The sequence below is a fragment of the Enhydra lutris genome, unplaced genomic scaffold (genome assembly GCF_002288905.1).
Source record: "Enhydra lutris kenyoni isolate GAN:26980312 unplaced genomic scaffold, ASM228890v2 scaffoldscaffold4, whole genome shotgun sequence".
In the NCBI taxonomy this organism is placed as follows: Eukaryota; Metazoa; Chordata; class Mammalia; order Carnivora; family Mustelidae; genus Enhydra; species Enhydra lutris.
The window spans coordinates 9,618,409-9,641,624 of NW_019154088.1; the positions used below are offsets into that span (position 1 = coordinate 9,618,409).

The 23,216-nt window shown below is 53.0% G+C and overlaps 3 protein-coding genes across 8 annotated transcripts in view; 2 read left to right on the forward strand and 1 right to left on the reverse strand.

The window, feature by feature from the left end:
* Positions 1-4,960: 4,960 nt before the first annotated feature.
* LOC111158050 (DnaJ heat shock protein family (Hsp40) member C17) overlaps positions 4,961-23,216 on the reverse strand; it is a 42,929-nt gene continuing 24,673 nt past the window's right edge. The window contains exons 2-13 of one of the 6 annotated variants that reach the window (XR_002641333.1): positions 20,067-20,136; positions 19,704-19,762; positions 19,399-19,486; positions 17,704-17,789; positions 17,364-17,460; positions 16,789-16,832; positions 16,274-16,351; positions 15,666-15,746; positions 15,102-15,212; positions 7,229-7,405; positions 6,289-6,474; positions 4,961-5,005 (exon numbers count right to left, since the gene is read on the reverse strand). Coding sequence is in view for 3 of the 6 variants with exons in the window: in XM_022519850.1 (XP_022375558.1) it covers positions 14,964-15,212; positions 15,666-15,746; positions 16,274-16,351; positions 16,789-16,832; positions 17,364-17,460; positions 17,704-17,789; positions 19,399-19,486; positions 19,704-19,762; positions 20,067-20,136 (852 nt within the window). In the remaining 3 variants the exon portion in view is untranslated. Of the gene's footprint in view, positions 5,006-6,111; positions 6,541-7,228; positions 7,406-9,708; positions 9,902-12,836; positions 15,213-15,665; positions 15,747-16,273; positions 16,352-16,788; positions 16,833-17,363; positions 17,461-17,703; positions 17,790-19,398; positions 19,487-19,703; positions 19,763-20,066; positions 20,137-23,216 lie in introns of those variants that run through there. The other 5 variants (XR_002641332.1, XR_002641334.1, XM_022519855.1 and 2 more) reach the window with 5 other exon arrangements.
* LOC111158079 (GTP cyclohydrolase I feedback regulator) lies at positions 5,000-9,680 on the forward strand. The gene is made up of 3 exons (XM_022519906.1): positions 5,000-5,716; positions 7,683-7,777; positions 8,966-9,680. Exons 1-3 carry the CDS (start codon positions 5,681-5,683, stop codon positions 9,087-9,089), a joined length of 255 nt encoding a protein of 84 aa, XP_022375614.1. The 5' UTR covers positions 5,000-5,680; the 3' UTR covers positions 9,090-9,680.
* On the forward strand, positions 10,609-12,827 carry LOC111158072 (chromosome unknown C15orf62 homolog). The gene has a single exon (XM_022519893.1). The coding sequence runs from the start codon at positions 12,297-12,299 to the stop codon at positions 12,810-12,812; it is 516 nt and encodes a 171-aa protein (XP_022375601.1). The 5' UTR covers positions 10,609-12,296; the 3' UTR covers positions 12,813-12,827.

The following is a 23,216-nucleotide window of genomic DNA, read 5'->3' on the forward strand; positions in this document are numbered from 1 at the left end:
AATAAAGGGAAACCAAGGGGCAACCATACCACTCAATGTCAGTTACAGGAAGAATTGTCAATTACAGACCCCTAACAGAAGAATTTCAACTGTAAAGAATCATAAATTACAGGCTCCCACAGAAAAAGATGTACATTGCATCCCCTGAAATAAATTGGCTGCCCCTGCAACTCAGCCTATGAAAAACCATCCTCACCTTTAACTCTTGCTACTCTCCAGTGGATTGATGTTCAAAACAACTCCTCCCAACTTCCTCCTTCTTTTCCGTAAAATAACATTTCTCTCCTTTGTTTGTTGAACTTGCCTCTGGTTTTGCTGTAGCTTTCTTGTCCTGGATTACAAACCTCTGCTATCCCTGAATAAACCTATGTTTTTGTTGGTAAAACAATTGGCAGTTTTGTTTTGTTGTTTTATTTATTTTTTTTTTTTTTAAGATTTATGGGGCACCTGGAGGGCTCAGTGGGTTAAAGCTTCTGCCTTCAGCTCAGGTCATGATCCCAGGGTCCTGCGAGCCCTGCTTCCCCCTCTCTCTCTCTTCCTGCCTCTGCCTACATGTGATCTCTGTCTGTCAAATAAATAAATAAATTCTTTTTAAAAAATAAAGATTTTATTTATTTATTTATTTGACAGAGAGAGACGAAGTAAGAGAAGGAACACAAGCAGAGGGAGTGGGAGAGGGAGAAGCGGGCTTCCCATGGAACAGGAAACCTGATGCAGGGATGGATCCCAGGATCCTGGGGTCATGACCTAAGCCCAAGGCAGATGCTTAATGACTGAGCCACCCAGGCGCCCCTGGCAGTTTTATTTTTAAGGTTAACACCACCATGGCCCATTGATTTTTGTAATTCCACTTTAAACTTTTGAGATTTTATGCAACTTCTTATAATTTTAAAAACTGAAAATACAGGACTATGATTCCAGTTTTACCACCAACATTTCTCTCAAGTTAAAATTTCGTTTAGTGACAGGTGAATTATCTAAATGAGTCCTCCTTAAATCCTTGTCTAGATATTATATTTATTTACCTTTTAAAGATTTTATTTATTTATTTGACAGAGAGAGAGAGATCACAAGCAGGCAGAGAGGCAGGCAGAGAGAGAGAGAGAGAGAGGGAAGCAGGCTCCCTGCTGAGCAGAGAGCCCCATGCGGGGCTGGATCCTAGGACCCTGAGATCATGACCTGAGCCAAAGGCAGAGGCTTAACCCACTGAGCCACCCAGGCACCCCTATTTACCTTTTAATTGTGAGATATTTTACAAATAAGAGAGTACATTTAATGTAATGTACATTGTAAGGAATAATTTAAAGGCAATAGGTTCCTACCCCTTAGTTTAAGGAATAGAAATTTACCAATATCTCTCCTGTTCATTTCTAATGATTCAGTTCAACTGGTATCTTCTGAAAAACATGAACTATAATTGTCTTGGTGGTAAGAAAAGAGTTCTTTTAATATACTTTTCCCCTAATTTTTTCTCATTTTTCTGAGATAAGCATGTGTATCTTCAGTAGTAAGACAATATTAATTTTGGGAGAATAAAAAGTCATTTCTTTTGGGGAACCTTTTCAGACTACCACCTTGGTGGGCTTAATCTTTTAATTTTTCTTTGCTCCTGAGGCTTGGTTACCTCCACTACACTTGGTTACATGAATATCTGCTTTCTAGTCTGGCTACCCCACTAGTGTGTTCACTCTTCCAGGTTGGGGTTCATGCTCAATTCATCTCCATATTCCCTGAACTCCAGTGCAGAAGCGACCCACAGAAGCTGAATATGGAGGGAGGAAGGAAAGAAGGAATAACCAGTACCCAGGCCCCACCACCCAGACAATGCCTTCATGATGAAAAACTGACTTGTGGAAGAACAATTTCTTCTCTTCCTGCAGGGGAGGAAGATCTGCCAGATAAATGGATTGTGGCAAGAGGTGAGGCCAGATGGGCAGACCAAGCAGGGGAATTCATTTCCCTCTGGATATTAAAGATGTTATCTGGTGGGCACGTGGCTGCCAGGGCACTCAGCAGCGGGGTGGGGGATTCTGGATGGAGCTTTCTATCTTCTGTGGCATCTGCAGACCAGTTTTGCAAATGTAACAAAGCCCTGGCCATCTAAGATGGCACTGCCTTCCCATCTCCTCTTCGCCCCAGCCTAGCCTGAGAGAGGAGAGCAGCAGCCCCCAGATTCCTGCTCTCATCTCTGCTCCAAATAGGCCAACTTCATCTACCCACCTGGCTCTTCCAAGACAGGCAACATAGTCAAATGCCTTGGGATGGTGGCATTACCCCCTGTGTCTGACCACTAAGGTAGTTGACACTTAAAAAAAATTGTTCTTATTGGGGCGCCTGGGTGGCTCAGTGGGTTAAAGCTTCTGACTTCAGGGGTGCCTGGGTGGCTCAGTGGGTTAAAGCCTCTGCCTTTGGCTCAGGCCATGAACTCAGAGTCCTGGGATTGAGCCCCGCATCGGGCTCTCTGCTCAGCAGGGAGCCTGCTTCCTCCTCTCTCTCTGCCTGCCTCTCTGCCTGCTTGTGATTTCTGTCAAATAAATAAAATATTTTTTAAAAAATTGTTATTATTAATATTTAATAGCTACAAAAGGGTATTTATAATACAATAAGGATTGAAAACATGTATAACCCTGAGCATCCAGGTACTAGTGTGAGAAAGAGAACATCACTTTTGCCTTCTAAGACTCCAGCATGGCTGTCCCTGCCTAGTTAGTGCCTTTCACTTCTCTCAGAGGTGAACACTGCCCTAAATATTACATTTATCATTCTTTATAATTTTACCACATATTTTTTATTGATGTGTAATTAACCTTATGTTTTTATCCCCAAACAATGTATTATTTAGTTTCGCAAGTTGTGAGCTTTAAGTAGAATTATTCTCTATTTTTCCACAATTTACTTGTGCACTTCGCATTTTTTATGGCTATGCAGTTTCTGTTGTATCAATCAACCAAAAACTTACTCCACTTTTTTTTTTTTTAAGATTTTATTTATTCATTTGAGAGACAGAGATCACAAGTAGGCAGAGTGGCAGGCAGAGGGAGAGGGAGAAGCAGGCTCTTCACTGAGCAGAGAGCCTGATGTGGGACTCGATCCTAGGACCCTGGGATCATGACCTCGGCTGCAGGCAGACCCTTCACCGACCGATCCACCCAGGTGTCCCATATGATGATCTTATACATGCATCCTGGTGAGTGAGTTTTCCTGAGGTTTATCTAGGTTGGGTTTATCTGGGTCATACCCATGCACAATTAGTTAGATGAAGCTATGTTGTTTTCCAAGGTGACTGTATCAATCGTAACACTTTCCAGTCCCAACAGTAATGTTCCCATTGTTAGACCTTTCCACCAATACTCAATGTTTACAGATTTATCTATTAATTTAGCAAATCATTATAGTAGTACCTCATTGTGGTTTAAAATGTAGTTTGAGGGGCACGTGGGTGGCTGGGTTGGTTAAGAGCCTGCCTTTGGCTCAGGTCATGATTCCAGAGCCCTGGGATCAAGCCCCACATCAGGCTCCCTGTGGCAGAGTCTGCTTCTCCCTCTCCCTCTGCTCCTCCCCACACTCATGCTCTGTCTCTCCCTCACTCTCTCTCAAATAAATAAAATCTTTAAAAATATATGTATAGTTTGAGGGGCACCTGGGCAGCTCAGTTGCTTAAGACTCAGATTCTTGGTTTCCACTCAGGTCATGATCTCTGGGTGGTGAGATCAAACCCCATATGGGCTCAGAGCTCAGCCCTAAGTCTGCTTGAGGTTCTCTCTCCCCCTCTCTAAGCTTCTCCCCCATGGCACTTGCTCTGTCTCGCTATAAAACAAATGAGTCTTGGGGCACCTGGGTGGCTCAGTGGGTTAAAGTCTCTGCCTTCGGCTCAGGTCATGATTCCAGGGTCCTGGGATCGAGCCCCACATCAGGCTCTTTGCTCAGCAGGGAGCCTGCTTCCCTCTCTCTCTCTGCCTGTCTCTCTGCCTACTTGTGATCTCTGTCTGTCAAATAAATAAATAAAATCTTTTAAAAAAATAAAAATAAATGAGTTTTTTTTTTTAAAGATTTTATTTATTTGACAGACTGAGATCACAAGTAGGCAGAGAGGCAGGCAGAGAGAGGAGGAAGCAGGCTCCCTGCCAAGCAGAGAGCCAGATGCGGGGCTCGATCCCAGGACCCTGAGATCATGACCCGAGCCGAAGGCAGAGGCTTTAACCCACTGAGCCACCCAGGTCCCCCAAAATAAACGAGTCTTTAAAATAGAAAATAAAATACAGTTTGATTTGCATTTCTGGAATTTCTAGTGATATTGGACATCATGTTATCGGTTTACCCGCCATTTCCATTCCCTCTTTTGAAAGTGCCTATTCAAGTCATTTGCCCATGTTTTTTCTATTGATTTATCTTTTTCTTGTTGATTTGTAGGAGTTCTTTATATGGCCTGAGTATTAATCTTTTAACGACTCCTTCGTTAGACATGAGGATCTTCTCTCTCCAGCTAAATTGTTAGTCTTGGAGGTGGAGAATAGGCGGAGGGAGTACAGAATAGTCAAACAGACCTGAAAGAGTCCTTTAGGATTACTACTGCCTGTTTCCCTTCCAGTGCTCTCCACATCTGTCAAGCTGCTGGAGGCACAGAGCAGGCCTGTAAGGGCCCTTCCGGGACGAGAAGATTGTTCAAGGGCCAGAGAAGGTTACAGGCTATTTTTTGTTTTTGTTTTGTTTTGTTTTTTAGAGAACCAATCACAAGGCGGGAAGAGAATCTTTTGAGTTTTCAGATTTTGAAACGAGATGAGGGCGTGGACACACCGAGTGCACTTGCTGCCCTCTAATCGGGGGCTGGTGTCCGGGAATGTAGTTTCTTTTTGCCTCAATCGTTGCCTTGTGATTTCGCGCTCGTTCGCTGCATCTCTCCAGCTTCGTGGGAAGCTCTCCGAAGTGGGGGCCAGATTCCATCGGTTTAAATCGCTCGGGGACTGACACACAGCCAAACGCTCATGAGGTTCCTCTATAGATTTACCTATGGGAGCACAGAAATGCAAGGTTCGGCCGCTGCACTAGGAATTACAGTCAGGGAGGCGAAAAGGCGCGGTGCACACGAAGTGGTTATTCTAGCTGTAGCCACAAGCGTCCCACCCCTGTCTCCCGTGCGCTGACGGAGTCCCCAGAGAATGTGTCCTGGGGACCAGACGTGGGGATCCACTAAGAGCTTTAGAAGCGTCCCTGGGTGGGGAGGGCTTGAGCTTCGGGAGAGTCCCGGATTCCTCCCTGCTCTGATTCGACGGGACGGGGACCAGCAGGACTTTGGAACCTAGTGCCCAAGATGTTGCAGAAAGCGGGCGCACGGTCAACACGCACGCTTTACAGCACGCCCCGCCGCAGCCCGCCTAGCCCGCTAGACCACCCCCCACTCCAGGCAGCGGGTGCGCGCCAACGTCCCACAGCAAAGTCCCAGAGCACGCCCCGAGGGCAGGAGGCGGACCGAATCATCTAGTGCGGGGGCGCGTCACGGGTGCCCGCTCCCGATTGGCCGGCCGCGGCAGTCACGGGCTGGGCGCACTGGGATTGGCACCGCCCGAGGCCAGAGCTGGAGTAACTGGACTCTGTGCGGCAGGCGCAGTCCCGGAGCTCGAGAGGCTGGCGTCGGCGCCGAGCCCAAAGCCCTGGGTGGGAGCCCGGCCGGGACGCGCTCACCATGCCCTACGTGCTCATCAGCACCCAGATCCGCATGGTGAGTACCCGCGCCCTGCGAGTTGGGATTGAGTTGGTTGGGGCCGGGCGGGGAAAGAGGGAGCTTCCACTGCACCTTGGCGCCTCCCTCTCGGGCAGCGCCCGCCAGTGACTGGACCCGGAAGCCGCCCGGGACACGCCCCCTCGGGCCGCAGGTTGGGGGCTGGGGAGCGGACTCAGCCGGGAACGCGGGGATCGGGAAGTTCTGGCCGGCACGCGCTTCCAGGGCCGCGAAGGGGGTAGGGTGCGTGCGTCCCCGCCGGCGGAGTGAGCTCAGGGCCCTTGAGGCTCCTGTCCTACTACCACCCAAGGAAGCCAGGAAGCCCTGGCCTCACGTGTACAGCACCCACTGCCCTACAGAGAGCGACTCGTCAGGGGTTGGGGTTGGGGTTGGAGTTGGGGTTGGGTGGGGGGTGGGAGTGGAAATACTTTGGGGAAAAGAGGTTTGGAAAAGAAAACGACGCGCTAAGACACTAAAACATCTATGCCAAGGGCCTGGCCCATCCACAGCTACTAACAGCACCCTCGGGCACTTCCAGAAAACCTTTAGGAGAGAAAGAAGGGAGACAGGACCTGTGGTTAGAGGTGGGGAGACCATTCCGGAGTCAGAAGTGATGCCCCTTTCTCTGGGTACAATTTCCTCATCCAAGACTGTCCTGGTCGCCGCAGGAATCCCCTTTTAACTTCATAATGGTTCAACTGGGCAGCCCAGCCGGCACCTCCGTTCTTTCCCACTCTGTCAGCGCATGCACAGGTCCCCTGAGATAGAGACAGCGGGTGCGGATGGTGGGGTTGCCGTGGGACAGGTGAGGTCCTGGAAGTGCCCTAGAGAACCAGTTACTTGGGCAGTTAAAATGTGCACTCCTGGGCCCCTTCCCAGACCTCCCAAAATACTCTCTACGCCTGGGGTTGGGGAATTCAGTGTTCTTCAGGAGATTTAAAAAATATATATATAGGGGCGCGTGGGTGGCTCAGTGGGTTAAAGCCTCTGCTTTCGGCTCAGGTCATGATCCCAGGGTCCTGGGATCGAGTCCCACATCGGGTTCTCTGCTCAGCAAGGAGCCTGCTTCCCCCTCTCTCTCTCTGCCTGTCTCTCTGCCTACTTGTGATCTCTGTCAAATAAATAAATAAAATCCTTAAAAAAAAATATATATATATATATATATATACACACACACATATATATGTGTATATATATAATTATATATTATATATAATTATATATGTGACAGCTTTACTGATACATAGCATACATCTCAAAGAACACACCAATTTAAAGTGTACAATTCCTTATTTTTTAAAGCATACTCAAGAGTTGTGCAGCCATCACTATAATCAATTTTAAAACATTTCCATTCCCTTGAAAAGACACCCTGTACCCATGCCCTGTATCTTACTCTTCACTGCACCTGAAGCCCCAGCCCTAGGTAACCACTAATTACTTCCATGTCTGGCTTCTTTCACTTGTGCATTTTCAAAGTTCATCTGTATTGTAGGGGGCACGGGTACTTACCCATTCCTCTGCTTTGCTGGGTACGACCCCACTGTGTGGCTCCATCAGTTCATCCGATTGTCAGATGGCAAACACTTAGGCTGTCTCCCCCTTTTTGGGTCTTGTGAATAACGCTGCGATGAACACTCCCATACCAGTTTTTGTGTGGACTGGTTTTCGTTTGTTTTCCAGGTGATTCTGAGACACACAAACATGGGTAGTGATGCCCGGCAGGAAGTTGCCAGGAGGCGGGCAATGACCAGCTCGGCTTGGAAGGGCTAGGGACGCCTCACACTGCCTGGCCTGATCACTGAGGGCTCCACCCTTTCTCAGCTCACGCTCAGCCCCCCGTGTTCCTCAGCACCCTGTCCAGCCCTGAACTGACTCAGGGCCAGCAGGCAGGGGAGGAAGGGCAGAGAGCCCTTCTCCCTCTCCCTGGCAGCCAGCCAAGCAGCCCTTGTGGCTTGTCTTGCAGGAGGTGGGCCCTACCATGGTGGGCGATGAACACTCAGATCCAGAGCTGATGCAGTATCTGGGGGCCTCCAAGAGAAGTGCCTTGGGAAACAACTTGTAAGTAGCGGCATTCTTAAGGATCTTCTCCCTGCAGGCCCCCGAGCACTGTCCCTGTTTCCTTTACACAGCCAAGCCCAGGGATGATGCCAGTGCCCCGCCTCAGAGGTCCTGCCTGCATCATGGGGCTCTGTCCTCTGTGGGGTCAGTCCTGCCTGTGGCTTTACCGCAGCCCCCCAGCTTGCTCCGGAAGTTTTCTCACTGGCCCTCCCTTCACAAGGAAACCCCAGGACAGAGTCCAGCTGTGTAGAGGACTCCATAAGTGGGCTGCTCCTTGCTCTGCCCTTTCATCTCAGAGCTGGACCCCATTGAGACAAAGACCAACACAGAGAGAAAGGTTTCTCTCCGGCTGGCTGAGTAAGAAAGCTAAACTCTACAAATAGGCAGCAGGCAGCCTGGGTCCTACTTCCAGCTCGGCTGCTGCCTGGGGACTTGGCCACTTCCCCTGACGTTCTTCACACCAGTTCCACAGGCTTGGAGCTCGCGAGAAGTGCTGCAAGAATGAGTCCCAGTTCAAAGAGGGGAGAAAGGAGGCAAGCTGGCCCCAGCCCCTTGGGTCAGGGTTGGCGAGCTGAACCCAACCCCATTCCTTTACCAGGAGGCATTTGCCTCCAGATGCCCAGCTTGGGGCTTGAGCCCTTTATCTGACTGACAACACTTCACAGTCAATCAGCCCTGAAAGAAGGGATGGCCAGCATTCCCTGTCCCAGGGAGCAGCACCCAGAGCCAGGAGCTATTAGGGGTCAACCTACTGCTCCAGGACCATGGGACAGGCAAGGCAGCAAGAGAGGGCAGAGCCCTGGGGGGCATCCTGGAGAGAACAGGCCATTCCTCCTGATTGGTGCAGTGGCCCCGTGCACACGGGGCTATCGTCAGACTAACGTGGGTTCTGCGATCCCAATGACATTTGGAAAGCTACCCAACCCCTCCAAGATTTCCTGTTCATAAAATGGGAGCAATCATGGTCCCTTCCTTAGGTTGCTGGGAGGAAGGAACAAGATATGCAAGCCCAGTGCTTGGCAGGGGAGGCGGCAGGGAGTGTGCACTTAGCCTGGCACTAGAAGGTACCCAGCAAGTATCCATCAGGACAAGGATTCCTGACCCAGCCTCGTCATCAGCAGACACCTGTGCGGGGAATTGGCGCTGCATGCCCTCTGACGCTGTCCCCTCTCCCCCTTCTCTTCACAGTTATGAGTACTTTGTCAGCGATCCTCCTCGCATAGTGCTGGACAAACTGGAACGCAGGGGCTTCCGTGTGCTGAGCATGACGGGGGTGGGCCAGACACTGGTGTGGTGCCTGCACAAGGAGTGACCCTCTCACACTGAGGAGCACACAGAGCACCCCTTTTTTGAGTGGATGCCACGGGCCCTGATCCTGAGTCCCCATTCACTCACCGCCTGGCCCCTCCTTCCCAAACTGTCATTTTCCTTAGCCGGGCACCACTGGGCTGTGAATGGCCTTTTCTGAAACCTGCCTCAGCCCCAGAGTATGGGGTGAGAGGGCAGGGCCCTTGCCCTGGTGCTCCCAGCTGCCCCTCCAGCTTTTTGGCCTGGCTGAGAGCCCTGGAGAAGGCCGTGTTTTGTGTGCAGGCTGAGGGCCCGAAAGAGCCAGGCTGTCCCTGGCCGGGAACTGGGAGCCCCCAAGGAGCACAGCCCAGGACTGGGTGGGAGGGTCCTAAGTACCTGGTCCAAGCCAATAAAGGCCTGTGTCGAGTGCTTGCTCCTCTGTTCTGCTGGCCCACTGACTCTCACTGCGCAGAGCCCCTCCCTGGGGGTCGGCTCACTCCCGGGGAGGGAGAGCCAGGCCTGGGTGGAACCCTCTCGGGCAGAGTCCAGGAACAAGGGACGCGCTTGGTCGGGCCAGCACCCTACGCCTACATATGCAATAGAGGTAGATTCTTGTTTAAAAAAAAAAGAAAAGAAAAAAGAAAAAGAAAAAAGAAAGGTTTATTGGTGACGTTCAAGAAGGGGGCTGTGGGTGAGTGGGCTGCAGTTAGAAGACTACGTGGGCTGCCCCACCTCGTCCTCCCGCTGCATCTGGGCGATCAGCTGTTGCCGCTCCGCTGCCTGGCGCATGCGCATCATGACGAGGCTCTCATAGTCCCTCTCCGACAGCACTGAGCCCTGGGGGGCAGGGGGCAACCAGGGGACGTTGGTCAGGGCAGCAGGGCGCAGCCCCACATTCCAGACGTGGAGGGCTGGCCTAGGCAGAACTAGTCCTGAGTCAGGCAGTAAGGAGGGCCCATACTTCTCAGCGGGCCCTCCTCCCCTCCATCTGGAGCAGCTATCAGCCCCCGCCCCCCAGGCCTTCCACCCACAGTCAGCCCTGCTCCATCTCGGGCTGAATCACTCCATGTGCCCGCCAGGCCAGGCCAGGCCGTCACCCTTCATTGCCTCCCCGCCCTATTTGACACTCCTTTCCGCCTCCTGTGGCTCCTGCTTCTCACAGGTTTCCAGTGAGGACATTCAGAGGGACAGAAATGCCCTGGGCTCTGCGAGACCACCACCCCCTCCCGGCTGCCCACCTCCCCGCGGTGCACAGTGCGGCTCCTGCCTGGACACGAGAGCGCGGAGCCCTGCCCTAGACCCAGCCTCTGTCAGCCCCCGCACTGGAAGGAGAGAGAAACATGCATGAGGCCACTCCCCTCCTAAAAATACACACCAGGCCTGCTGGAGGACAGGGCCCGTGCCTTTTTCTTTTATGATCTTGCCAGCACAGTGCGGGGGAGTAAGGAGTGCTATATGTCAATAATCAAAAGACTAATAAACAACCAACCCAACGCGCCAGTGTTGTGGGCCCAAGAGGCAGCTCTGCGATGGAGCTCCGATCCTCCCACCCCCCTCCAACCCCACACCGCCATAGGGTCTACCGCGGGAACCAAAGCACTTCTTCCATCAGTATAGCTAAAGCTGTGTGAAGCCTGCGGCCCACCTGAGCTGGCACACAGTGAGCCAGGCCAGGGGGTGTGGACACAGCCAACTGCAGAGCCTGTCCTGCGGCAGACCCAGTGAGTGCTCGCTCACTAATAAGCCGGGGGAGGTTCAGTGGTCAGTGACCTGGGGAGTATGAAGGAAGTGACCCGGGTTAAGATGCCAGACCATGGCCAACTGGTTTGAGGTTAGGGCTATACAGAACCAGGAAGTGTGACTCAACCCAGACACCCCCCCCTCCCCCCTGCCAATTCTCTGACCGTTCCAGCCTCCCTGTCTGTCCCAGGCTGTGGCATCTCGGAGAACAGGAGCCCTCCCAGCCAGGCCCACCTACCTAACCTGGCCCAGCTGACACTTCAAGGCAGCCCTGTGTGGCTCAGCCCTTTCCACACAGGGGGGACCCCAAAGAAGGCGCAGGTGACCCAAGAGAAAGGACTGGAGCAAGGCAGGACCGGAGGCAGCAGGACGTTGGCCCTCAACTGCTCCCTCCTGCCCTGAGGCTATGGGAGTAAATCCAGGAAGATGAGAAACTGTCAGGCCGAGGGGAGAGCAGCTCCCCCCTTTCCGAGGTAAGGCTGCCCTGCAGAGCAAACCTCAGAGGCACCCTGGCGTGCCCTGAGCCCAGCCGAGGGAGGGGCCAGCCCTTTATAGGCATGGGGCTGCTTCCCGTTAACACACCCTCTGCCTCTTCCCCCTCGTACCTGCAGGCTTGGCTAATGAGGGCCTGTCACCAGGCCCCAGGACTGAGTCACCCACACTAGTGACAGGTCTCTCTTCCTTCCCCAACAACTGTTCCACATGCCTGCCTTTCATTTAATACCCACCCTCCTGGGGCCCCTCCCTTGCAGACACTTGGGGGGCTGGAGGGAGTTAGGGCCCCGGGCAGAGAGGCTGCAGGGGGAAAAGGAAGCAACAGTGGTGACACACAAAGCAGGGCTGCCCCCAGAGAGTCCTCAGGGAAATCCAAAGCTCCCCAGTGCCCGGGGGTGTTGGCCACGGCTGGCCCAATCCCAGCCCGCAGATGCTGCAATTACCTAAGAGCATGAAACCTGGCTTCCCACCTGACTGAGTCACCTGAAAACAACAATCCCCACTGCCACGCACCGGCACAAACAGCCAAGCCACTCATCAGAGTCCGGGCGCTGCGGCGGAGAGGCCAAGTGCAGGGGACGGGAAGGCAAGGCGAGCTCGGGCCCACCCAGAGCGGAGGCCCCCGGGGAAGCAGCCCAGGCTGCTCCAGCACCGCGACATCCATCATTGGCACCTCAGGTGGGGCTGCCCGCCCTCCGACTCCAGTAAGTGCTGCTTCTTCCTCCTGGGGTTTTTCCCCACTGTCCGATCAAGTAACCAGGCCAAGCCTATCCCTCTGGGAAACTCCTGTTGCCAGGAACTCCCACCTCTAGGCTCTCCCGGACAAAAGCGCCCTCGTCCCAGGACCTCTTGCTGCCGTCCAAGATGCTGGCCAAAAGTCTGTGCTTCTAGCCAGGGCTGTCCCCACCACTCTAGCCAGTCACTGCTCCAGCAGGGACCCCATGGTGACTAGCTACTCTTGAACTGGGCTGCTTGTCTGCTGGCTCCCCTGCGTGCCATGGAGACCTGGCGGAAAGGCTCCTTCCGCAATGCCTCCTTCTTCAAGCGACTGAGCCTGGGGCGGCCACGGCGACTCCGGCGACAGGGCAGCGTGCTCAGCCAGGCGAGCACAGCTGGCGGGGACCACGAGGAGTACAGCAACCGAGAAGTCATCCGGGAGTTGCGAGGGCGGCCAGATGGCCGGCGCCTGCCTCTGTGGGGGGATGAGCAGCCCCGGGCCACCCTGCTGGCCCCGCCCAAGCCTCCCCGCCTCTACCGAGAGAGCTCCAGCTGCCCCAACATCCTGGAGCCCCCGCCCGCCTACTCGGCCACCCTGCCCTCTGCGCTCTCACTGGCGGGCACCCTCCACCACTACTCTGACAATGACCTTCTGGACACTCCCCCCTTCCAGGGGACACCTGCTCCAGACCTCAGTGATCCCTTCTTCTCCTTCAAAGTGGACCTGGGGATTTCACTTCTTGAGGAAGTTCTACAGATGCTGAGGGAGCAATTTCCGAGCGAACCTAGCTTCTGAATGGGGTGTGGGTGGGCAGAGGTGGGGTCACTGGAAGAGCCGGAAGCCTGGAAGGAGGGTACAGCTGCAGATTCGGGAGAATTAGGGATAGAAATCCAGGGTTCTGCCTGCCTTCCAGGTCCTAAAGTCCTCCACATCACCTGGGAGCGGAGGCACAGAGGCAAGCTGGAAATGCTGTGAGGGGGCACTTGGTGGCAGGAGCCCTGAAGGCAGTTGGCCAGGCTGGGCAAGGGAGGCCATGCCTGTAACCACAGGGACAGGGCAGAGGCCAGCAGAGGGGGAGGACAGCACAAGGGGTGAGTCCGGGGGAGTGGAGGACATGCAGACTGCGCGGGTCAGACAGGTGTCCTGCACCGGCCCCTCAGAAGCCACTGTTAACAGAGAGGCATCACAGGATAGGGAGAGGCAAAATGGTTCCCCCGCACTAACTATGTGTGGCTGTTCAAATTGAAATTAAGTAAAATTAAGAATTTAGTTCCATGGCTGCACTAGCCACATTTCAAATGTTCAGCAGCCACACGTGATGAATGGCTACCACTTTGGACAGTGCTGGCTGAACATGAACATCACTGGAGAAAGCCTAGCAGGCAGCTTGGGTCTCGGCCATGGCCTGGAAGCCATGAGTGCCCGGTGCGGGTAGGGGGACAAACAGGACCTGCAGGGGAGGGGAGGGGCTGGCAGAGTAGGAAGAGAGAGGCAGGTAGAGGTGCACAGTACAACTCAGGGGGAAGGGCAAACAAATCACTTGCCAAAAAGGGACAAGACAAGCCGCCAAGGTAGCTGTCCAGAGCATGCCTGGTGCCCAAGGAAGGAGGCTATAGGGAATGGCAGCCAAAGGCACAGGCACAGCCTGCAAAGGGGTGCCTGGGGCAGTTCCCAGAATTTTAGTGATGGGAACCCTTGGGAAATGTAGCAGGAACAGTGGCAGATTTCCCTTTCTGCCCCAAGAGCATAGGAGAACTGGATCGGGGATGGACATGAAGCTTGTGGCTGTTACTGTGAAGCAGCTCAGCAGGTCTCCAGAATCCTCCACCAGAATTGAGGAGCTCTGCCTTGCCCAAACCTCCTGACGATGGGGGCCTGCTACCCAGGGCGGGCCCACTGGTCAAGGCCAAGGGCTATGCTACTGTCCCCGTCTCATGGCCTGGTCAGAAGACTTGCAACCAGAACTCAGATGGGCTGGCCACGTGGTTCTGACACTCCAGGCCTCTCCAAGCCTGGCAGAGGGGGAGAGGAAGCTCTAACGCACACTGCTTCCATACCCATACCAACAGCCTCCCTCTTCCCTCCTCTGTGCGGACTTGCAGAGTTCAAAGGCTCCCCTCTGGATGCAGGAGAAAATGAATAAAGTTCTTTGTAACATGGCCTATGGAGTGTCCTCTGGGGCTGTGAAATGCTGGGACTTAACAGTGGGGAATGAGGTCTCTAAGGAAGGGCTCCTGCCCGTTCATCTTTCTCCTCTGTCCAGGTCCTGGGCCACACTCCCAGGGAGCTTCCCGTCCTCCCAGCCAGCTGAGAGCACACAGGTGAGCAGGCTGAGGCAATGAGAGCAAAGCCCTGCGGACCCTAGGGACCCTCTCCCCCACGGAGCGGAGCGGGCTGTGAGCACGGCAGCCTGAGGCTCCCAACAGATCCATGGGCCATTTCAGGGAAGGGACAGCCCTGGGCCCGAAGGCTCTCTGTCCTGCCAAAGTGGGCCAATATAACCAGGGCCAGGTGTGTGCAGGTGGCGAACAGAAACCCTCACGAAGCTGGAAGGCTGAGAGCCAGCGCCAGATCTGTGCCACACCACAAAACATCTGTGCAGGCAGTGCCCCAGGACCGGCAGAGGCGCCAGTGCTGGTGCTGAGGAGACTTCCTCCTGCCCGTTGGCCCCTGCCCCAGGCAGCCCCAGACACCCCGGGAACCGGAACCAGTGGGAGAGGTGGGGGACAAGAGGGCGCTCAAGCTGCCTGCAGCACCAGGTAGTCAAAGCACCCAGGGCTTCACATAACAACCAAGCAGCCTGGGGGCCAGAAAAGCCCCTCAGGGTGAAGGTGGGAGCCCCAGCCAGACACGGGGTTGTGGCGGGAAAGTAAGGTCTAAGTATTCTGTGTGGGCTGGGGTCCTAGCACTCAGAGACAGAGAGTCAGGACAGAATCCTAGTCCTGTTTAGGCTGGCAAACCTGCCAGTCTCACTCTGCTCCTGACAACCTGGATTTGGGAGGAAAGGGTCCCGAGCAGAGCCCAGACAGGAAAAGGTCCCACAAACCCTGGGCAGACCCAGCTGACGGAGGTGTGGTTCCTTACCTGTGACAGTCCTGAGTGGCTGGGGTCTCTCCCACCCTGCGGTCGTCCCTCCAACCAGGAAATCTTCAGAGGGTTATCAACCAGGCCCACTTCATTCTGGACAGCCAGCTCCTGCCAAACACAGTACCCAGTCCTGGTCCCGTGGCTCCAGTCAGCCATAAAATGGCTCTCTCTACACCAGCAGAAAGAACCAGAACCAGCACTGTCATCCTCCAGACAAAACCAAGCAACCCTCACACAATGATGGGCTGAAGCTTTAACCCTCCTCATGGGTGAGTGGGGGGTATGAGCCTTCTAACTGGGGAGTGGGGAGAGAGGCAAAGCATAACTGGAGGGATGCCAGCTCCCACAGGAGGGTAGAGGATAGAAAGTGTGAAGCAGGAAACAGAGTCGGTCTCTGCTCTCCCTTATCTTCACTTGCTGTGCCTCTACTCCCAGGAATTGGTGGGGAGTGGGGGGGCCTCTGGGAGTGTGGATACCTAAGCTCAGAAGGCCCACAGTACTGGCTCCTACTCTGAAATAGTGGGGCCACCATGGCCCCCCAAAGCCTCCCCTAGCACTCACCGCAGCCTTGATGGTTGCGAACTCTACCACAGCAGTGCCAGCCTTCTTACTAGAAAGCACCAGGTTGAGCACCTCTCCATACTGTAAGGACAAGGGGGTCCCAGTAAGCATGGCTCAGCCTTTGGGAGCAAGACAAGTCTGGGTTGGCCTGAGGCCTGCCGGGGCATTTTTGGCGGGCCAATAATGCTTTGTTGCTAAATTCCCAAAGAGGGATCAGAGATGGGAAAGAAAGGAGATTTTTGCTACGATGTGGTAGCAAAGGAAAGCCAGGAAAGGAGACCTGGGCAAAGGACTGAAGATTCAGACTGTCACCAAAGGTGGGAAAGGGGATGGGGCTTCTGTGCCACCTTCCCACCCTGCCTCTCCCCACACACTCCAGATGGCAAGGTCCAGAGCTGAGCAGGGAAGGCGACACGAGGCTGGAGGGCACATGGCAACACAAGAACCAGATGGCCGCTGGTGGAGAAAGCCTCTGGGCTGCCTGTGGTCTGTGAGACAGCAAAAAAAGGCTGGCAGAGATGTTAAGGGAAGTTTAGGCATGGAGATTTGGGGTTTTGGCTGAGGTGCAGGCAGAAGTGATGGGAAAGAGGGAAGGTGGCAGGGCAGACCTTCTGGAAAAGCTGTAAGAGGACATCTCTGGAGTAGCCGCCTTTTGACTCATCTTCCTTCTTGCACTTCCATTTTAGCTGCAAGGACAGCAATGGGCACCACCATTAAACTCTGACCTCGGCCTGAACAGTGCCAGCACCTGAGCTTAATGGGCGGAGCGACACTTTGATGGTCTTCTAGGCACTTGTCATCTAGGGAGTGACCTCGCAAAAATGTGTTTCTCTTGCAAACGGACAGGCTCACCTGAGACCACACTTCCACCCCCATGAGATGCTCCCCTTCCAGGGTTTCTGGGGAGCGCTGCCCGGCAATTGCCAGGGCTAAGAGGGCTTTTCAGGGTGAGCTCTGAGAGGCTGATCTGATCCCTAGGCAGCGGGAGGATGGAAGGACCTGGCAGGTGGTGCTGGCTCCCAGAGACCTAGCATCCCTGCCAGAACCCTTAGAGCCCCCAAAAGAATCTGTTCTTGTTGATAAGGGGTACTGTGCAGTGGCTCATGGGTCCCACAGGGCTCACCTTTAGCTTAGGGGTTCCTCTGCCTTCAGGACTTTCTGCCTTTCCTAAAAAATTTGGGAAAATTAGCAAGGTAGAATAGGAGGGAGGCAGCAGGTTCTCTAAAGGAGACACAACCCAGAGCCTGAAGGACCTATAAAAAGTCACTCCTTACCAAGGGCACTATCTGCCCTGCTGACGAGCTTCAGGGGGGAAGTAGAGGCAATCCCACCCGCACCCAGAGGAGCTGCTACCCCAGGGGCGGTCTGCCAAGCTGAAGGCCACGGTTAGCACTTTACCAACAAAGGCATAGTTTTACTGAAACAAAGTAACCCAGAACCTTTCCCCTACAGAACTGCTCTCAAATAGAGTCAGCTCTGCTTAGGACTCAAACAGGGCCAGCAGATTTCAGGCAGAGTGAAAACAAATAGGCCCCTGAGAAGTGGTGGGAAGAAGGGACAGGTGGTGTATGTCTGAGTCAGGTGCCCCCAGGGCTCCAAGCAGGTGGAAACCTCCAGAGCAACTCCACCAAACAGCCCGTGCGGCCGCTCTGGGTATCTGCCTCAGAGAGGATATCAGGGGATGTGAGGGGTGCTAACCTCTCAACCTCTGCTCCCGCTCCTGGCGTATCTGCTCCTGGATCAGCTTCTGCTGCTCCTCCAGCTGCCGGGAGCCCTCTTCTCGAAGGCGTTCGATCTGCAGAGCGGGGTTGGGGCAGTGACAATTCTGTGCAGATCCAATTCCAGGCTGGCTGACCTTGTGAGGGTCCCTGGGAGGCTCCACCTGCAAGCTAGGGCCCAGCAACCTGCGGGTCGGACAGATTACCCGGACCCCACGGAGGAACAGGGAAGGGCATGCCGTCCACAGCCATGAAAGCCACCCAGGCCCACCCTCCTCCTTTTCCTGCAGATGGGTTTGGGCTAACACACCCGGACGCACCTCCTGCTCCAGTGTCCTGGTGCTCCTGCTCTCCTCCTCCTCCTCACTGCCGTGGGCCTGGGCCTGCCGCTCTCGGGCCTCCAGGTCTGGGCATGAGAGTTGAGTGACCCAGTGTCTGGTCTAAGCAGTTTCTACATGGCCGCAGCCCACCCAAAGTCTCACGGAGGGTGAAACCACAGAGTAGTTCTCCCCCTCGCTCCAGCCCCATGTGCTCCCAAGTTAGTCTTCATCGAGAAAAGTCAAAGCACAGATGAAGTATAGGCTCCAGCCGAGTGGCCGGGGTCTGCAAGAGTTAAATCAGCTCCCGCTGACCAAGCTGGTTCTCCGATCAGTGAACAGGGTGTGGGCGGCTGCTTAGGTCAGCAGCCCAGGGCCATGTGGCAGGGATGCTGAGGGTGGAGTTGCTGGCCTGCTCCTGTGGTTTGGCACCACAGCCTGACCTCAGCCTTGGTGCTGACGCTTCTCCCACTGCAGAGATCGAGGCCCCACCATCTCCTCTACCTCCCTCTCAGCCCACATTTACCAAGCCTCACTTGGGACTAGACTCTGGTGGCTCCTACAGCGATGGCAGAGTCCATGTGAAGACATCACCCCATGTCCTGGAGCCCTTCCCACCTTCCAAGAGAAACCTGCCTGTGGCCCTAGGCCAGGCCAGCTGCTGTGACAAACCCTCCTCTCCGGCCTGGCACTCACGGCTCTCTTCTCTGGGCACTTTACTTACCTAGAATCACCAGGTTTTTTTGTTTGTTTTTGATAGCAAGATGGAAGAACCGGGATGGTATATGTACATATTAAATATATGGATGTCAAATAGGCAAGAAGAAGGGGAGAAAAATTGGGTAAAGACCTCCTGGAACAATCTTACTGTGTGATAAAAATGTTCTAAAGCTGATTTACATTCACAGTCGTACCATTTGGGAAATTTCCTCAAAATCATTGAATCGTACACTTGAAATGGGTAGATGATATTCAAAATACACCATAATAAAACTGTTTATTAAAAAAAAATTTAAGGGGCACCTGGGTGGCTCAGTGGTTAAAGCCTCTGCCTTCGGCTCAGGTCACGATCTCAGGGTCCTGGGATCGAGTCCCGCATCAGGCTCTCTGCTCAGCAGGGAGCCTGCCTCCTCCTGTCTCTCTCTGCCTGCCTCTCTGCCTACTTGTGATCTGTCAAATAAATTAAAAAAAAAAAAAATCTTTAAAAAAAAAAAATTTAAAAAAGAATGCCTGGGCCTATTTGGATCCTTCTGAGGGGACTCCACAGAGTGAAAGCTCCGTGCAGAAATGAGGCTGGGACGCACGGAAAGATCCAGGATGGCACAGTGATCAGGAACACAGGCTTCACTCATACAGCGTGGGATTAAATCCCAGCTTCAGTGAGTTCTTACCCTTTTGGTACCTTAGCTTCTTTATCTATAAAAAATGGGTTTGGTAATACCCACCTCCTTGGATAGTTGTCGTAATTACAGGAGGCTGGAAAGCATCTGTCACAATGCTAGCCGGTAGTAAATCTAGTCACTGCTGTTATTCCTAAGAGTGTCCTTCAGGACCCACCCCTGACAGAAGGGCTGTGCCCAGAGCTGGAGCCGAAAAGTTCGGAGGTGTTAGAATCATGGCTCCAGGAAGAAAGGTGAAGGGCTGTGTGAAAATGGCCCAGGGAAACCAAAGGCCACCCAGCACCACGATGTCACCTACCAAGCTTCACTTTCTTCCGTCTCTCATCAAGTTTCTGGGTCCTCTCCGCTGCCTGCTTCTTGGCTTTCCTGACCTTGTCGTATGCAGCCTGGCAGGAGAAAGGAACACCGAGGAGCACTCAGCTGAAGGACTAGCCCAGAGCACAGCTGTGCAGTCCCAGGGCCGTCGGGAGGCAGCCTGGCGATCAGGCCTCAGGCTAGGGCCACAAGGACTGGGCTACTGGGCAGAGTACAGGGGACTGAGGCCGAGGTGCCACAGTGGGCTCATACCACAGGGACGAGGCAGCTGGAGGAGGATGCGCTTACCCTGGCTGCAGCATCGGTCAGTACCTCCAAGGCCTGAGAAAGCTGGTGGAAGAGCTCAGCTAAAAATACATATTAAAAAAGAGAGAGGAGAAAATGAAGTTGGGCTTGATGACGGTGTGCTCCTTCAGAAAAGCACCTCAGAGAAGCCACAGGCTGGCAGGAAGGCAGGTATCAGCAGAGGATGGACCAGCAAAGGAAGGGGGGTGCACAGGCAACTGACCAGACGCCCCCCAAATGCAAAGTGCAGGCTTGGGGCTGCCTGCACGTGCAAGCACTCCCCAGCGCACCCACGGGAGCGGAGACGGGGCAGACACCATGTCCTGGTGAGCAGGTCTCACCTTCCCACACCTGGGAGAGTCTCACCTGCTCTGGGATTATCCGGGTTTTTGTCTGGGTGGCAGGAGAGGGCCTTCTGCCTATATGCCTTCTTCACCTAGAAGAGCCAGACAAAGTGGTTATTCATTCTCTCACCCCAGGACAGACAGGAAAATCTCACTAGAGCGATAAAGGGACTCCAGGGAGTGCTCCCCCACGCTATAAGAAAGGCTGGAGGCTCCCACATGGGAACACTCACCTCACCACCTCAGGGGAGATTTGCAGTGGGGAAGGCGAAAGCCGTGGAGGGAGCTGACTGCTGTCCTACAGCAGGGAAGCTGGGCCTACTTCCTGCTAGGCACCAGTGTCCCCGCAGAGAAGGGCTCCTGGTGCAGTGGGTTTCTTTACAGCCAGCCATACAAGTTTTAAAATGTATTTGCCCTCTGATCACCCCTAGGAATTTGGACTTGTACAAGTATCTCAAAGCAAGCATACAAAAATGTCCACTGCACTAGTATTTATTTATTTTTTAAAAGTTGGGGGTTTTGAGAGGGTGCCTGGGTGGCTCAGTCAATTAAGCAGCTGCCTTCAGCTCAGGTCATGATCCCAGAGTCCTGGGATCATGCCCTGCATTGGGGGGGGGGGGGTCCCTGCTCAGTGGGGATCCTGCTTCTCCCTCTGCCTCTGCCTGCTACTCTGCCTACTTGTGCTCTCTATCTCTCTGTCAAATAAATAAATACATCTTTGCGGGGAATAACAAAGCTGTGGGTTTTTTGTTTTTTGTTTTTTTAAAGATTTTATTTATTTGACAGACAGATCACAAGTAGGCTGAAAGGCAGGCAGAGAGAGAGGGGGCAGGAAGCAGGCTCCCCACTAAGCAGAGAGCCCAATGTGGGGCTCAGTCCCAGGACCCTGAGATCATGACCTGAGCTGAAGGCAGAGGTTTAACACACTGAGCCACCCAGGCGCCCCTGTGTTTTTCTTTGTTTGTTTGTTTAAGTAAGCTCCTGCCCAGCCCAGCATGGACCCCAGTTCGGGGCTTGAACTCATAACCCTGAGATCAAGACCTGGGCTGAAGAGTCAGACACTTAACCAAGTGAGCCACCCAGGAACCCCAAAAGATTTTATTTTTAAGTAATCTCTACATCCAACATGGTGCTCAAACCTACAACTGTGAGATCAAGAGTTACACACACCACTGGCTGAGCCACCCAGGCACCCCCATTTACTTCTTATTTTATACTTTTCTGTAGTTCAAATTTTCAAACCTTAAACAGGTCTTATTTTAATATCATTTTTTATAGTCAACAGCGGTTATCTTAGTTATGGTCCATCTTTGGTTTTTATCTTGTATCTCTGAATTAAAAGGAAAAAAAGTATTATTTCTTAGGTTAGTAAAAATAAAGAAACAGAGCCGCCAAAATTCTCTCTCATATATAGCCAGCTCCACTGTTTTAAAGGCAAGGCAGAGAGCAGAATCCCAGAATCTACCTCCAGTTCCTGAGACCTTGCCCTCACTTCTCCCTGCACACCCTACCTGCCACTCAAACCTCCTGCGAGGAGGAGCTTCTGCACAGAATTTTCCTCAAGTAGCTAAGCCAACTGGCTTTCTAGGTTTCTCAGAGGAAACCAATAAATACTTCTACCCAAAGTTGCTAAGTAAGGACGTTCAAAGGCAAGCAGCCAGCACCAGCAAGGCAGGGCGGTGGCCGGGTGCCTCACGCCACTACCACCTCGGACCTCTGGGATGTGCTGCCACCTACTGGGCTATGGCGGGCACTACATCTTCACGGCCAGGGCGACCACGCCCATCAGGCGCTCAGGGCGCACCTGGCTCAACCCAGGAGACAGATTCTACTCCAGGACAGGATCAGCCAGGGTGAATGTGTGCCTTCCTACACTCTTTCCCAATTGTCTACCTGTGCTAACCTGGCCCACGTGCTGTCCTCCCCAACCCAATCTAGGTTTTCACCATTAAAAAATAACATCCGGCTCTGATTTCACTATTAAAAAATTAATTAGAGAAGAGGTGATAGTTTTATATACAGTTTACATTTGAAATGTCATCTTTACTCTTTCAGCCCCTTATCATTCATCTTTTCTCCCTCTTTCTTTTGCCTCCTCCACTGTACCCCTGGCTTCATTTCTTTTTCATTTAAAACTAAGCCTTTATTATATATTCTTTATATATTAGGGTCCTGTATTTGTTGTTTTTTTTTTTTCTTCAATAAGTAAAACAATACTAATGTTCTTTCCCCAGTCCCCCAACCCTCTCTTCAAGTTCCAGCATTAACTGGATGGTGGGTATCCTTTTAAACCTTCATCCTTGACTATGCCAGCAAATAGAGCTCTTTGGGGTTTTGTTTCTTGCCTCTCTCTCCCACACCTCTCTCTCTCTGAGACGGGTGAAAGGAAGAGGCAGGGAGAAGAAGCTGTGTGTCACCTCAACGTGAAAGCTGCCCGCCCTCAGATTGGACTTCCTCAGTACCAGGATGAGGGCTGTGGCTACCGATGTTGGGGCATTTTGTGGAAGACAGTTTCTTTTGTATCATGGGGCTATTTAAAAGTATTATATGTTCACTTTTATAAACCTGAAACAGACAGTGAAGGGTGAAAAGAGGCAAGAAGGACCAGTAAAAAAGCAAGACAGACAGAACATGTTCTGTCTGAGGTCACTCGGGTGGCTCAGTCGGTTAAGCATCTGCCTTCAGCTCAGGTCAGGATCCCCAGGGTCCTAGGCTCGAGTCCCATTTCGGGCTCCCTACTCAGCCATGGAGTCTGCTTCTCCCCCTGCCTCCCTCTCCCTCTCCCCCTGTCACCCTTCTCCCTCTTCTTGGGCTCTCTCTCTCTGACAAAGAAATAAATAAAATCTTTTTTTTTTAAAGATTTTATTTATTTGTCAGAGAGAGAGAGAGAGAGAGAGCGAGTGCAGGCAGACAGAATGGCAGGCAGAGGCAGAGGAAGAAGCAGGCTCCCCGCTGAGCAAGGAGCCCGATGCGGGACTCGATCCCAGGACGCTGGGATCATGACCTGAGCCAAGGCAGCTGCTTAACCAACTGAGCCACCCAGGCGTCCCAGAAATAAATAAAATCTTAAAAAAAAAAAAGAAAGAAAGAAAAAAAGAAGGAGCATGGATGGCATATTCATCCTTTTTTTGAGAGAATGCTTTATGGACTTTATTCTTTTTTTTTTTTTTAA